Source organism: Zootoca vivipara, chromosome 11 (genome assembly GCF_965207765.1).
Source record: "Zootoca vivipara chromosome 11, rZooViv2.hap1.1, whole genome shotgun sequence".
In the NCBI taxonomy this organism is placed as follows: domain Eukaryota; kingdom Metazoa; phylum Chordata; class Lepidosauria; order Squamata; family Lacertidae; genus Zootoca; species Zootoca vivipara.
Window position 1 is genome coordinate 21,825,560 of NC_142594.1, and position 15,136 is coordinate 21,840,695.

At 42.1% G+C, this 15,136-nt stretch overlaps 1 protein-coding gene across 7 annotated transcripts in view; it reads right to left on the bottom strand.

Annotated features, from left to right (window-relative positions):
* CREB5 (cAMP responsive element binding protein 5) overlaps positions 1 to 15,136 on the bottom strand; it is a 267,267-nt gene that overhangs the window by 198,080 nt on the left and 54,051 nt on the right. For 3 of the 7 annotated variants that reach the window (XM_035130002.3, XM_035130004.3, XM_088654195.1), the window contains 3 exons: positions 13,083 to 13,213; positions 10,649 to 10,720; positions 9,016 to 9,109 (listed from right to left, as the gene is read on the bottom strand). In XM_035130002.3, coding sequence (XP_034985893.1) covers positions 9,016 to 9,109; positions 10,649 to 10,702 — 148 coding nt within the window. In that variant the 5' untranslated portion in view covers positions 10,703 to 10,720; positions 13,083 to 13,213. Of the gene's footprint in view, positions 1 to 9,015; positions 9,110 to 10,648; positions 10,721 to 13,082; positions 13,214 to 15,136 lie in introns of those variants that run through there. The other 4 variants (XM_035130003.3, XM_088654197.1, XM_088654198.1 and 1 more) reach the window with 3 other exon arrangements.

Sequence of the window (15,136 nt, forward strand, 5' to 3'; positions counted from 1 at the left end):
TATATTCTGAGTTATATGAGCAATTTTGTCCTGAACTAAAGAGCACTGTACAATGTTTAACACCACCAAAGGCTTTCAGGAAACACCTACGGCTGTAGATTGTTTGAGTGGTCCCAGAGCCTTTTATAGAAAACAAGAGATTTTCCTAACTGTTTGTAAAGAATAGCACAATTTTATATGTATATATTAAAAACTGAACCACAGCATGCAACATTTTTCAAGATGGACTCTAATTAAAGAGGTTTGCTTCTATGAAGGAACTCTAAACTTGACGGATCCTTAGGAAGCAGAAAGGAAATGTACTATTTCAATCATACATCAGACTTGTTAAACAAAATATGGGCTTTTAAATATTATTTTGTCAGACCATTTTTTAAAAACGGTATTGCTTAGCAATAACAAACAACTTCAGAGAATAGCTATAGATTTTCTTCTTCTTCTTTTTTAAAAAATCAAAGTCTTTCAAACTAAACCATAACAAATGTGATTAATCTACAGTGTGGATATGTGACAAGCAGAGATCCAAAGGGTGTAATTTGATGCCTGATATTTAACAAAACTGTTTAGTCTGCTGTACATTTAATAACAGGAATTTGGCTTGTTCAGCTGGAGCGCTTCAGTGAAGTTATATATTAGCCATGTTTTACTTCCATGCAATGATAACAAAATCAGAGGAATAGGAGCAATGTGAGTGCTGAAACAAAGGCTGCCTATCACGCCGCAGAGGGGTTCAGATCTCTCTCACTTTCTTTTCCTTTTTTTATTTTGACAAAGTTTTTATTTCCACCGACTTGTCACATCATTACTCAAGTGTATTAGACAATCGGTGTCCCGGGCAGCTGGTGGGTTGTGGGGGGTTGCCTTAATACCCCAGAAAACACGAGCATGGAAGGACTAGATTGCATGTGGAAGAATCGCCTTGCTGCACAGTTAACCAAAAAACACACTAAAACCCATAGCCAGCTCGAACGAACTTTATTTTTACCTGCTGTTTACAATCATGATCTTAAGGGATTAAGGCCCTGACAGTGCCAGTTGAAGGGGTATGTAATATGTATCTGCATTTAACATTTCTGGAATGTTTTATACTGTCGTGGGTGGATAACACGGTCCCAGCTGAAAGAGAAAGCTTCTATGCATCAAGCCAAGCATCTGAAGACTCCTCAGCACCAGATTTATCAGTGAGCACGAAGGCTGACATAGTCTTGTCATCTTGTTTCCTAGCAGGGTAACCTTATTCAGAGATAGGGAACCATTTGCCCTCCATATATTGATGGACTACAACTCCCATTATCCCTGACCACTGGCAACGTAGGTGCTCACCAGGTTTCCTATTCCTGAGCTAAATAGTCCCAGGAAGCCAAAGTACTAAGGATACAAATAGAAATATAGCTGATAATTACAGGTTCATTTATAGGTTAAATTTATATGTTTAAATGTATTTTGATTATTTTGATTTTGGGTATGAATGTATGTCTGAACGTATGATTTTTGTTTGTTTGTGTTTTCTTTATTATTATTATTATTATTATTATTATTTGAATTTGTACGGTATTACCTTTTTTATGTTATATTATCATTTATATATGATTTTGTATGTTGTTATTTTTATGTTATTGTTTGTTTGGTGTGTTTGGCGAATGTATTTTAAGTTGAATTCTAATAAAGTTTATTTCAAATTTAAATAAATAAATAAAAAGGATACAATTGTCGTGGTGATGCTACCAAAACAAGAACAAAACCACCAGCCTGTTGGTTGAAGGCTTTCCTCCTCCCTGTTGCACTGCCTTTGAGCTGTCATCACATGGAATGTGGGTAGCCGGTGATGAGTTTTCATGCCTTGGTTGCAAGTGGTAGGGCCAGGGCGATTTACAACTTGATAGCCCCAATCCTTGTGGTTAATGCTTCCAGGCTAGACGGATGATGGGAGAGCTGCTGGCTAAATAAAAAACGTTTACCTTCTGATCCCCAGCACAATTCCTGATCTAAATCCCACCTACGCTCGGAGTCTATTAGGCACTCGTTCTTCCAAGCTGAAACAAAGGCAAAGGACTCTGTGACAATCTCAACAGCAGGGGGAGGTTTGGCATGGCCAAACTTTACGATGCTGCAGAAGCCAAGACACAGGGAAATGGTTGTGAACCATTGAAGTGCCTAAGCCCCCTTTTTGGGCTTGGCTCATGTGGGAGTTCCAGGCTATGGCAAAGGGGTGGCCATAGGAAGCAGGATTCTGGCACTGGGGGCACCCATATGTTTGGGACTACAACTCCCATCAACTTCACTCAAGTCCAATGGTCAAGGTTAATGTGAACTGTAGCGTGGACCTTCTAGGAGTCTGAGGGAAGGCTGCTCTATCCCAGCCAGATGGGTGGAGCATAAATAATAACATCATCATCATCATCATCAGATATGGAAGGATTGTATTTTCATGGAAGGGTACCTACCTGTTTGCCATGATGATGTAAAGAAAAATCCCCCCCTTTTTTGAAACTGCTTTTTGCTGGTTTCTTGCTTTTCACTTCTGCCAGTATCTGATTTTAACACATATTACTGGGAGCAGGGCGTGTGTGTGTGTGGAATAAACTGCTCCCTGGTAAGAACATGGCTAATGTATGGAAAAAGAAAGGGGTGGGTGGGGGAATTTAATGAAGTTTAAGAATACTGCACCTGGGTTTCCTAAGGGGCAACTATGGCTACGATTCTTTTCAAATGCAGATGACATGAAATAACTTTGCCAGAAAAACAAGGAAGGTAAGAGGGTGGAAAAGATGAATGCCTGGTGGGAAAGCATGTCTAAAGGGGAAAGTCTCTCCCACTCATATATCATTTCTCTTTTTCATTAGGAAATCTTAGAATAAACCATCTAACTTTAAGGAATTTAGATTTCCTGAGGGGCTGGGTGGGTTTTTTTTTCCTGACAGCATCTCTGTCAGAGCAAAAACTAATGAGAGTAGAAAAAAATAGATGCATCCTAAATTACAAGCTGACTAACCTGATGTTAAGCAAATGTATCTTTGTTTCCTAAATACAATCCCACAGGGATGACCTGGTTCAATGTAATTGGCTTATTCCTCACTTAGAACACACCTTTTTTTTGAAATATACAATGTAAAACTAAACATGTTTATATGGAAGAAAGTTCCAGAGGCCTATGGACCTAGTCCCAGTAGGTGTCTAAGATTACAGACTAAATGAGGCATCCCCAAACTGCGGCCCTTCAGATGTTTTGGCCTACAACTCCCATGACCCCTAGCTAACAGGACCAGTGGTCAGGGATGATGGGAATTGTAGTCCAAAACATCTGGAGGGACGAAGTTTGGGGATGCCTGGCCTAAATTCTAAACCTATTTAGGTAGTGGGGATTGGGGACTGGGTAAGTCCTCTGATTGGGGCTGTGATTGCCATCATTTAAAAAGTCTGCCCTATAGGAATAGGCCAAGGTGCTGCAAGAAAGGGTGAAGAGATATTGCCACTCTTCCTTTGAGCTGTTTGCACCATTCATGCCCCAGACCTGATCTGTGCTAGTTTGGGTCTTATCCAATGCTGTAGGCTAAGCTTACTGATCACTCAGCAATGGCTTGATGCATAACTAACAAACAGGATTAGAGCTGAACTTGGGGAGAAAAAATATCCTCAAGCAAACTGTCATAGTTCAAATGTATTTTTTGCAAAAATTCTCCCAGTTTGACTTTTGTCCAACAATTCCAATTATATTTAATGTGAGGACTTTAGATAAAAACAAGGCATAAAAGTACTGAGTTTGGTGCCATTATTGACTTTTTAAAAAATTATCGAGATATGAGATTTTTAAAATATATATATATCGTAAGAACATGAGAAGAGCACATAAGAAGAAGACAGTGGAACGGACTCCCTTGGGAGGTGGTGGACTCTTCTTCCTTGGAGGTTTTTAAGCAGAGGTTGGATGGCCATTTGTCACAGAAGCATTAGCTGAGATTCCTGCATTGCAGGGGGGTGGCCCCAATGACCCATGGGCAGGGGTGTACAAAGTGGGGGAGGGGTGGACCGCCCTGGGTGCCACTCTGGGGGGGGTGACAAGATGCCTCCTCCCAGCTTTAGAGCAGCCAAGGGCGCGCACAGTCCGTATTGGCTGCCACTCTCGCACGCCGTCCATAGGGTGTCGGCACGGGCTGCCTCTTGCACGGCGACCGTACGGGCTGCCGCACATGCGCAACCCGTACAGCCGCCGCACGCGAGCGGCAGCCCATATGGAGTGCACATACATGGGATGCCACACATGCACAGTCCGTACAGGATGCCGCACATGCGCACTCCGCACAGGCTGCCCTGCCCTGGGTGCCGGAGAGGGTTCCTCCGCCACTGCCCATGGGGTCCTTTCCAACTCTACAATTCTATCATTCTATGACTGTTGGGTCAAACCAAACGTCTGTCTACTCCAGAATCCTGTTCTCACAGGGGCCAACCAGAAGCCAACAAGCAGGGCATGAAAGCAACAGCATTCTTTCCACTTGCAATTCTCAGTAGCATGGAGTTTAAGCAGGCATAGGCAACATGGGCTCTCCAGATGTTTCGGAACTACAACTCCCATGATCCCTAGCTGACAGGGCCAGTGGTCAGGGATCATGGGAGTTGTAGTTCCAAAACATCTGGAGAGTCAAGGTTGCCTATGCCTAAGTTAAAGCATGCCATCATGACTACCAGCTGTTTATAGTCTTATGTTCTAGGGATCTGTCAAATCTCCCTTTAAAGTCATCCAAGTTGGTGGCCCTTATCTGGTAACAAAATCCATAGTTTAGCCATGTGCTTTGTGAAGAAGTGCACTTCCTTTTGTTTGTCCGAATCTTCCACCATTCATCTTCAATCAATGGCCTAGGTTCTAGCATCATGAGAGCGAGAAAGCAGGTTCTCCCCATAGAGGAGAGCATGGGTTGTGGAAGGGTTAATAAAACATGCCAGGGTTGGAGAGGCGGGTCAGTTTGGATGGCCACAGGTGTGATTGGTGGGTGTGCTGTTGCTGGGGAAATTTGCATGTAGTAAATGATTGATTGACAGCCTTACCCTATATATGCTTAGCGAGCAGCTTTCAGTTCCACTTTTGCTACTCGCAACGAATCTCCCACCCGCCCTCCTCCAGTTTTAGGCTTTGTTGCATTGACCTTGCAGTGCCTGTCTAGGGGTTGCCTGTATTCAGGGGCCTGGTAGGAATTTTGCCACTTGGCTGATTGGCTGGTGCCAGGTGGTTTTTGCCTACTACGCTGCAATAAGTCACAACTTGTAAGGTTGGCAGTTTGGCATTGGTTCAAATTGGATGGTGGAGGGGTACGGATTTTGGTTGGGCCTGCCCCTCATGGTTGCTGCTGCCTTTAGGGGTATTCCTCTAAAGGAATCCTGGGGCTCTACATGTTTGTCCGTTTATCCCCGTTAGGGGCCAGGGCCACGCATTTGTGCTCCTTGGGGAGCATCTGAGGGATGAGGTCAAGGGCGTGGGCCCCTGCCCCGATCTCTCCCAGAGGGTACTTACCTACTGGCTCCCCTACTAGGCTAGTGGGAGTCAGATCTGTCCCAGGCGGGGGACAGATGGTAAGAACCAATGCCTAAGCAACCACTCACATTCAGTTGTATTTAAATAAAGCTGTGGCCAAATTAATGCCAAAAACCTTAAACTTAAAATATTGTGTGAAGTGTGAGTTATTGGGGGGATGTCTTGGAACCTTGGCATGCAAAATATTTTTTCTGTCCCTCAGAGTCAAATGTCAGAAGCCAAACTTGAAAATATTTGAAATTTAAAAAATTGTATCCTGGAATTATTGAAATTTTAAATTGCACTCAATTTTATGATAGCTTTGAAATTGTGGAACGAAATGTGACTTTGGTTTGAGTAGTATATAACAGATTTTGGCTGATACGGGGACTGTTGTCATAGTACTGCAGTGTGAGAGATGCTGTTAATGGCCAGAATGATCTCTGAATTCTTCCTCCGCATCCAATGGGTGACTCTCAACCAGCTCACAGTTACAAACCTAGCCTTTGTGTTGTTTAAATAAATGGAAAGTACCTCATTTAGCATTGCATAAAACAGGTGCCCTATGGGATAAATGCATTAAGACATTATACCTATCGCAATTACATTTCCGCCTTCTGATGTGTATTCACCCGTGGCGTTTTGGCAATACACTTGCAGCTTTTATTTTACCTTTGGAGGAGGCGATTCCCTAAATGGGATGAGCAAACTGAATCATCTCCCTGAAGCCAATCCTGTAACATGCACTTCACCTCATCCTCCCTTACTTTGAATAACTTTGTACAAATGCGGCACCCAGGAAAAAGACATCCATCGGGCAAAATGAGAAAGCACAGAACCAGCAGAAAGGAGTACAAGAGGGAAAACATACAAAAGATCCCTTTATAATTCAGCGGATGAGCCTTAGTCCAACTTAGGAAGGGCAGTATGAGAGTCTGTGAAAACTGTTATCCCACTGCAGACTTCTTCCCAAACTCTGCTGAATTATTCTGTGAGTGTTAATGATTTTTAAAAGCCACTGACATGGCTCAGAGATTACATACTGTCTGCAGTATAAACAGTTATACAGAGTGTTTCAAGGACTTTTATTGCTTCTGGTTCCAAGCTTTCCCCTCTGCTAGTTAGGGTTTTGTGTGTTGTTGTTTTTTACAAGTGTCTATGTAACTATGCAAAATGTTCACAGATGTGCTATTGAGGGCAGTCTCCACCCCTGCCGGTTCACCCAGAGATGCTCTTTTAACCTCAGAAAACTCCTCTCTCCACAGTACTTAAAGGAATTCCTGTGGAGCAGGTGCTACTGATGGCAAGTTGACTCTGAGGGGTTCATCCACACCAGGCACCCCCAAACTTCGGCCCTCCAGATGTTTTGGACAACAATTCCCACCGTCCCCAACCACTGGTCCTGTTAGCTAGGGATCATGGGAGTTGTAGGCCAAAACATCTGGAGGGCCGCAGTTTGGGGATGCCTGATCCACACCATGCATCTCAATGACATTGTTTCCCTCAAATAATCGCGGGAACTGTAGTTTGTTAAGGGTGCTGTGAATTGTACTTTTGTGAGGAGGTGACATACAATTCCCAGAATTCTTAGGGGGAAGCCATGGCCGTTAAAGTGGACTAAATGTGCTTTAAATGTCTGGTGTAAAGTGTGTACTGAAAAGTCTACCTACAAGCAGCTTTCAACATTCTCAGTGGTCTGATTCCACATTCCTAGTTCAAGGTTAGACCCAAGGAAGAAAGAACCAGAGCTCCTTACAAACAAATGTTGACATCGGGAAGATGGAAAGGCTGGGGCAGCCACGAGCCTCAATGCCTTTTTTCCTTTAGGCCTATTTGGGTATTCCTACATACCTTTAAGAACTGTACACAGGGGGGGGGAGAGCAGGGCCAGCTACCCACTGCTGCATCCTGCTATCCCCACCCACCATGCTTTGGGAGGGGGGTTGTATATTGAGGGGGTACCTGCTGTATACAAGTAGCATCCCTTGTAAGAAGAGCCCTACCAAAGAGCCAAAGGCTCACCTTGTCCACCTAGTTCTTCTTTATCTCCACTACAATGGATACACAAAACTCCACCTGAACTCCTTCCGATTACTCCAAGCTGCACAATGAAACCCTCATAGAATCATAGAACTGTAGAGTTGGAAGGGACCCTGAGGATCATCTAGTCCAACTTCATGCAATGCAGGAATTTGCAGCTGTCCTGTATGGGGATTGAATCTGCAACCTTGGCATTATCAGCACCGTGATCTAACCAACTGATCTCTCCGGAATCACCCAGTCTATAAGCTTAAGAATTCTTAACTGACTTGTAATCTAACTGCACCACTGAGGGCTAGGGAGGTGGGAGGGTGGGGAATATGGGGAAGTTTCTTTTTTGTTATTACGCCTTACTTAATTGTTTTCATTTTTAGCTTCGTAAAACTATAAAAGCCAATGAAAATATGTTTTTTTAAATAAAAAAAACATTTGCTTCTCATGCAAAAAATGGGGAGAGGCAATTAGAGGCAGCTGTAACAAATGAAGACCCCTTTTGGATGTGAAACAACACACAACTAAGCATCACATGGAAGGAGCAACACTTTTGTACTTCTCAGACTGTGCCTATTTAATTTTTCATATACTCAGTTGGGGAAATGCGAATTGGCTGTGATCTGCCTTTTGCATCTTGAGAGCATAACTGAACAACGAAATGAACATAAGCCCATTTACCATCCAAGGTGTGGTAGCACTGTGGGCCAGCGCCCCTCATTGTGAACCGGCATTGAGTCCTGAACACTGGGGCTAACCTGCCTTGCCTGCTGGAGCCTCAAACCCAAGCCTGCCTGTGAAATTGACCAATAGCAGGCAGGCTGGAAGGTGGGCCTTTCCCAAGGGGCGGGCCTAACGGAACAGAAGGCTTCTCTTGGGTCCACTCCTGGGGAATAAAAAGCAGCACGCCCTGGACTTGGCACCCAGTTATTCACCAGATCTCCCACTTTCCCTCCCTTTGTATATTGGTTTTCTTGTTTGTGCTTGACCTTGCTATGGACCTCGTTGGCTGCCGTCTTCGAGGCCAAGCAGGATATTTTTCCCCATCCGACCAATTGGCTGTTGTCTGGCAGTTTTACCTACCTCATAGCAACCATTACAACTTGGCACTTCAGGTAAGCCTTGGTTAGAAGGGAGGTTGTAGCCTCTGCCTGCGCCTCTGAGGGAAACAGTATCCCATTAAAGGGATCCCAGAGGAATTGCTTCCATCCAGATGCCCAGCTGGGAGCTAGGACCAAATCACTCCTCAAGACAGCGATCTCTCAGGGCCAATGGTTATACCCAATGCCTATGGCAAACCTCTGACACCCGTAAGCAGTAAAGTTGTAGCCTTATTTGACCCAAATTCTAATGTGTCTTGTCTGCTTATTCCTGGTAGATGGGGCAACAGGGTGGGGTGGGGCCTTGGCACAAAACTAATGTTTATCCTTATCCGCATCAGAATTGACAACCGATTGCCTTTCGCACTCCTATCTTCTTACCTGATAACATGTTATCTGTTTTCAGTGAAGGAAACTTCAAAGTCATTTCATGTTTGTGCCTGTGAATCATCAGGTGATCCTCTGTTGGAAAACGCTGCCAAGCAAACACAAAAGGAAGGAAAGATTTTGTTTCTGAGTATATGTCTGGCAAAGGACATGATTTTTGTTTTTAAGGTAACTGTTTCAGCCATTACGACAACACGGTAACAATGTGGGAAGGGCTGGGATCCAATGAGGCAATGAGTAAAATTCATCTTTACCCATCATTTAAGAGAACCTATTTTCTATAAGGATAAAGGCACATGTAAATGTATTTCTCTAGTGGTGGTTGCTTTGGTGGTTAGTGGATTTTTTGGTTCTCCCTCCCCTTTCTCTATACTTTTCAAGGTGTGCTTAGACAATAGTCTATGGAGATCATCATAAATATTAATAGTAATATTTCAGTGTTGGTATCAAAGTAGCCAAAACACCACGATCAATGCACATAAAACCCACGGGAATGCCAAGGTTTGTCATAATAATTGTAAGGCCATGGAGAATCCTAAGGGGAAGGAAAAGCCCAAAACAGCTCAATGAATATTAGAATGCAGATTATTTTGGGAAACTAGATTATGACTCCACACTGTGACATTTTGTTTCAGGAGCCACTTGTTATTACTGCGCAAGATGTCCCCAAAGGGCTGGAGTTATTTTATTTTATTTTTCTTATTTATTAAAAGGTTTGCTCTGCTTTTCATCTCATCTGGGTCTCAAAGCAGTTTAAAAGGTAAAGGTAAAGGGACCCCTGACCGTTAGGTCCAGTCACGGATGACTCTGGGGTTGTGGCGCTCATCTCCCTTTATTGGCCGGTGTACAGCTTCCAGGTCACGACTAAGCCATTTCTGGTGAAACAGAGCAGCGCACGGAAACGCCGTTTAGCTTCCCACCAGAGTGATACCTATTTATCTACTTGCACTTGGTTGGCAGGAGCAGGGATTGAAAAATGGGAGCTCACCCCATCACGGGGATTCGAACCGCCGACCTTCTGATCGGCAAGCCCTAGGCTCTGCAGTTTAGGCCACAGCGCCACCCGCAGTTTACAGAGAATAAAAACATAGGCAAATGTAAAACATACATTCACTGGACTAGTGACAGCTGTATAGCTTAGCTACATAATTGTGTTACGTGGCTTTGTTTATTTATTATTTCTATCTTGCTTTTCCTCCCACAGGATCTTTGGGGTGGTGGTACAGCATCCTAAATATAGTTTCTATCAGTGGTTCCCAATTACCGTAGCTAAGTACTGCGGACTTCCTGTTTTTCAAAAGCCAAGCAATGACTTTTGAAAATGTTGGAATCTCTGTGGTAGTTCTTGTTAGGTGAATGGTGTCTCCTACTTAAGCATGGTCCCACAAAATGAGATGCCCTGGACAGTTGATGGCTAGGTGCCACAGACTCCCTGAAGTCCACAGGCCACCAATTGGGAACCCCTGATTTATACAATAACAACATCTGAAACGAAATATCCAAACAATATCAAACAGCCTTTTAAAACCTGTAATAAATGTATAAAAGACCCGATATGTGTTAATACACCAGAAGATGTTATGCTACAACTATAGGCTTGGTTAGCATCCCTAGCCGTTCAACTCACCTGTGAGCAGCCTGGGGCACTGCAGACAAAAGGCCTCTCCTGTTCCAAATTCATCTTTGATTCCTCATGAATCTACATGTTAAAAGGAAAGGAGGGAAAGGGAACCCCTGAACTTCAGAAAACATGGAAAGTATAGTTGTCTGGGCCCCCATAAAAAAAACCACCAACAACACACAGAAACTTTACTACCCACCCTTAACTCCTAAAATCAAACTTCCTAGCGTCTGCTCATAAGTGCCCTTCCAGAGCATATTTGTGCACTTAGAACGAAGACAGAATTATCCTGTCAGAGGAAATTTCTATTTGGAGAAAAAATATTCTCAGTGTTATTATTAGATAATACTATGAACGCTATTCAGAAATGTCACAAATTAAATACTGTATACCTTTTTACCTTTGCCTCTTCTAGTGATTTTTTATCACTTCAAACATAATGCTTAAGAGCCTTTTCTAAGACTCTGAAGTGATTATCTTGAGCACTGATTAAGTATTAAGAAGATAAGATTAAATATTATTTATTGATGTATTTATTAAACTTATATCCAGCACGTTCCTCCAATTGGTGGTGGAACCAGGATGGTGATCATCAAACAACAATATGAAAACCTCTAAAAACAGTTCTAAAAAACCAGCTGCTATAAAACAGTTCAAAAACAACCTTCTAAAAATAAAATTTAAAACTCCTAAAAGCAATTAGGTACTCTCTAACTAATAACCAAATCCATGAGTAAACAGGAATCTTTTTAGATTTCTCCTAAAAGTTTATACTGAAGGAAATGGAAGCACTTCAAGAGGGAGGGCACTGCACAAGTTGGGGACCACCACCAAGAAGGCCCAGCCGTGGGTCACCACCAACCACTAACTGGGCCTCCTTTGCTGATCATAGGGCTGAAGATGGTTGATATTGAGGGAAGCACTCTTTTAATTTGATCCATTCCAATATAGGGTTGGATCCAGAGGCACTTCCTCCATAGCAGATCAAACCCTTGCTGTCCAAATAATGAGTGTAATGAAATAACCTCTGAAGGTATACAAGGACCTTTTTGCATGAACAAACAAAGCATATATAATCCACCTGTTATCCTTTGCATGAATTTATTGAAAATAATATTCCATCATTCTGTCCCCACATTGTGGATGAGGGGAGAAAACAGACTTTACACAACCTGACAATCGAGCCACTGCATCTCTCTCTCTCTCTCTTTTAATGTTTGGAAAGATGCAATGTGACTTCAGCACAGGGAGAAGGGGGAAGAGCTGAAATATTGCCAAACAAGTGGCAATATTAAGAATATACTATATATTTTGGAATGTTGAGCAGGAGCATTCTTTTTGGGGGGACAGGGGGTTTACATAAGCCTCAATTGGTTATATAATGGGAAACTAATACCCTAACTTGCAAGTAACTGGATCCTTGTTGGAGAAACAGATTTGACCATGTCACCCCATGGAAAAATTTGCTTCACTTCTGGCAAATGTACGGTAGTCCTTCTGGCAAACATTCCTTCTGGCAAATGTAGTCCAAAGTTGCCTTCCATTGCTTTGCTACCTTCATCCATAAAATAGCAACTCATGCTTATTAAATTTAGAACTTCCAAGGAGCTTGTTCAACAAATTACATCCATTTCATCTACTGTATATCTGAGTCATTCTGATTCAATTTTACAGTGGTATTTGTTAGTTCAAAAATTTGGAGATTCTGTCACATTATTGTCCCATTTTCGGGATTGGCACTCTTCGTTGAGAGCTGGTGGAAGTGTGGGAAGTTGATATTCCACTCCCATATTTCATTGCATTGTGACTTGCGCTTGTATTTTTGCTGGCTGTTGTTGCGATAGTTTAAACAATTGTAGATTATATACATTTGGACTTCTCTAGTTATCAAGGCTATTGAACCTTATAAGTGACACCAGGAAGGTAGATCTGCAAATGGTTCACATGCTCGTGTTTCATTGGCTTTTACCAATCATTGATTTGGAGGAGGGGGAGATTTCCAGTAGACTCATGGCATCATAGAATTGTAGAGTTGAAACGGACCCCCAAGGTTCATCTTCTAGTCCAATGCCCTGTGACACAGTGTAGTACACACTGATGCTTGGAATGCCCCAGAAATAATAGCCGACAGCCACATCGGACGTTCGGTTTCTGAAAAATGTTCGAAAACCGGAGCACTTACTTCTGGCATTTGAGAACCAGGATGTTTGAGAACCAAGGCATTTGAGAATCAAGGTACCACTTTATAGTGGTTTCTTTCTGAAATAGACTAATGCCATGCTTGCTTGCTTGCTTATATTACATTGGACAACTCTAATATGGATATGCATCAAGACGCCATAGAAATCTCTTACTTATCAGAAATTAACAATTCCAAAAATACCCTTTTTCATTCTGTGTTAATAAATTTTGTATTAGTGAAAGGCTTTGAGAAACTTACACTTTACATTTATTAGAAGAAGGTACCACACTGTCCTGCTCACATTCTTCAACTCTGGGTCAAGAGGCAAACTTCAAGCGAAGAGTCTGTTGCTATTTCAACACAGGCCTTTATTGCTCTGCTGATGCAATCTAAGTAAGAGGGAAAAACTGGTGAGAACATTTTATGGCAACCCACAAACAATTGTCTTGGATCAAAATAACTGTTTGCAGTAGGGCAGTATTCAGTTCAAATATTAAATAGTGTTACTTTTTCTCAGTGGAAGCTGACAACCGAACATATCTTAATCTGAATAAAACTACAGGATTATCTATGAACGTGGGACTAGATTTTCTGTAACATGTGAAACAGACTTGGCCATAATTTTCTGGAGCTTTAGGAATTTTAACACAAGAAGTAATTCTCAATGAAATTATGGAGACATTTTTATAAAAGGAGTTAAGGCAATATATACTGAACAATCAGCAAAATTGATAGTAAATAATGTAGTGGCTGAGAATTGCAAAATAACCAAAGGAACTAGACAAGGTAGTCCACTGTCACCTTTATGGCTTATACAGTGGGACCTCAACTTATGAATTTAATCCATTCCGAATGCACACTCGTAGGTCGAAAACTTCGTAAGTCGAGTTTCCCATAGGAAAAGCGGTTTTCCATAGGAATGCATTGGAAACGGAAAAATTCGTAACTCGAGGAATCACATCTAGCCGCAAACGGGTTTTCCGTTCAGATGCCGAAAAAATCGTAAGCGCGCCACCACTTTTTCCGCTCATAAATCGAAAATGTCGGATGCCGAGTACTTCGTAAGTCGAGGTCTCACTGTAATAGTTTTAGAAGTTTTGGCACAAATAATAAGATGTCATCGAGAAATTAAAGGAACTGGGGTGGAATAGAGACAATATATATTAAAAGCTTTTGCAGATGATGTGGTGATATCTGTAGGAGAACCAATAGAGTCAGTCCCAAAAGCACTAGAAGATTTTTTTAAAAAAAAGAAATAGCAGGTCTTAAAATTAATAAAGATAAAAACAAACTCCTGGTAAAAAATATATATATATTTCCTGGTAGGGAAAATGGGGACATTCCAGGATCAAATCAGATGTCACAATGGCTTTCGTAACTCCAGAACAGTCCCTGGGAAATCAGGACACTTGGAGGGTATGATAGCAGCAGATGCATCTTAAGTGCTGCTCACAGGTCAACAGTTTGGGGTCCTAAGAAATCAAAGGCTGGCCTTGGAGAATCACCTAGGACAGCACTTTGTACAAAGCAGAACTTTTGCAGCTAGTGCAGCAGTAGGTGGAATTAACTTTCCCTCCTCAACCCGCCTTGACATAGATGTTCCTGCTGCTCAGGAACATGAGGCGAAGTAAAGCTGGTTGGTACAGATGCTACAGGAAGACCAAAGGAACAGGTGATGGTGGAAGACCAGCTTGTACAACAGGAAAACAGGGTGGAATTAAGATACTTTGCAAACATTTTCATCCTTGTGAAATTTGCCCACCCTTTCAGGATTCTTTGTGTCAGATTTCATTAAAAAGAAATCAGCACGGGACTATACAAAAGACACAGCAGACCGAAGAGTTCAAAGATCAAGTACAGATAGGATTGAGACTGTGCAGAATGTCAATATCTCCACAAACCCTTAGTCTGTAGGAAGCATATCCCACTGAACTTAAGTACCGTAAGTGAAATTAGGGTTGATCAGCTTCCTTCTTCTTTTTCTTCTTCTTGCCCAAAGTTGTTGAGCTAAAACATGAGTTTTTGAGCTATTTTTAATTAAAGTCATCAAAATCTACACTACTGACATGGGCCATACACCAGGATTTCCCCAGACATTTCAGCAATTTCCACCCAGACACTGTTTACGAGGACTGAATGCTGGCTATGTCCAGGAAATTCCGGACGTATGGTATATAGTAAAATATATGGGAACTGACATCTTAATATCAGAATCAAAACAATTGTGCTTGTAATCATTATATGCCAGTTTCTGAAAGTATTAGCATAGTTGTGCAAGTGAAAAGAAGCTTAGGGTTTAATGTAGATGTTAA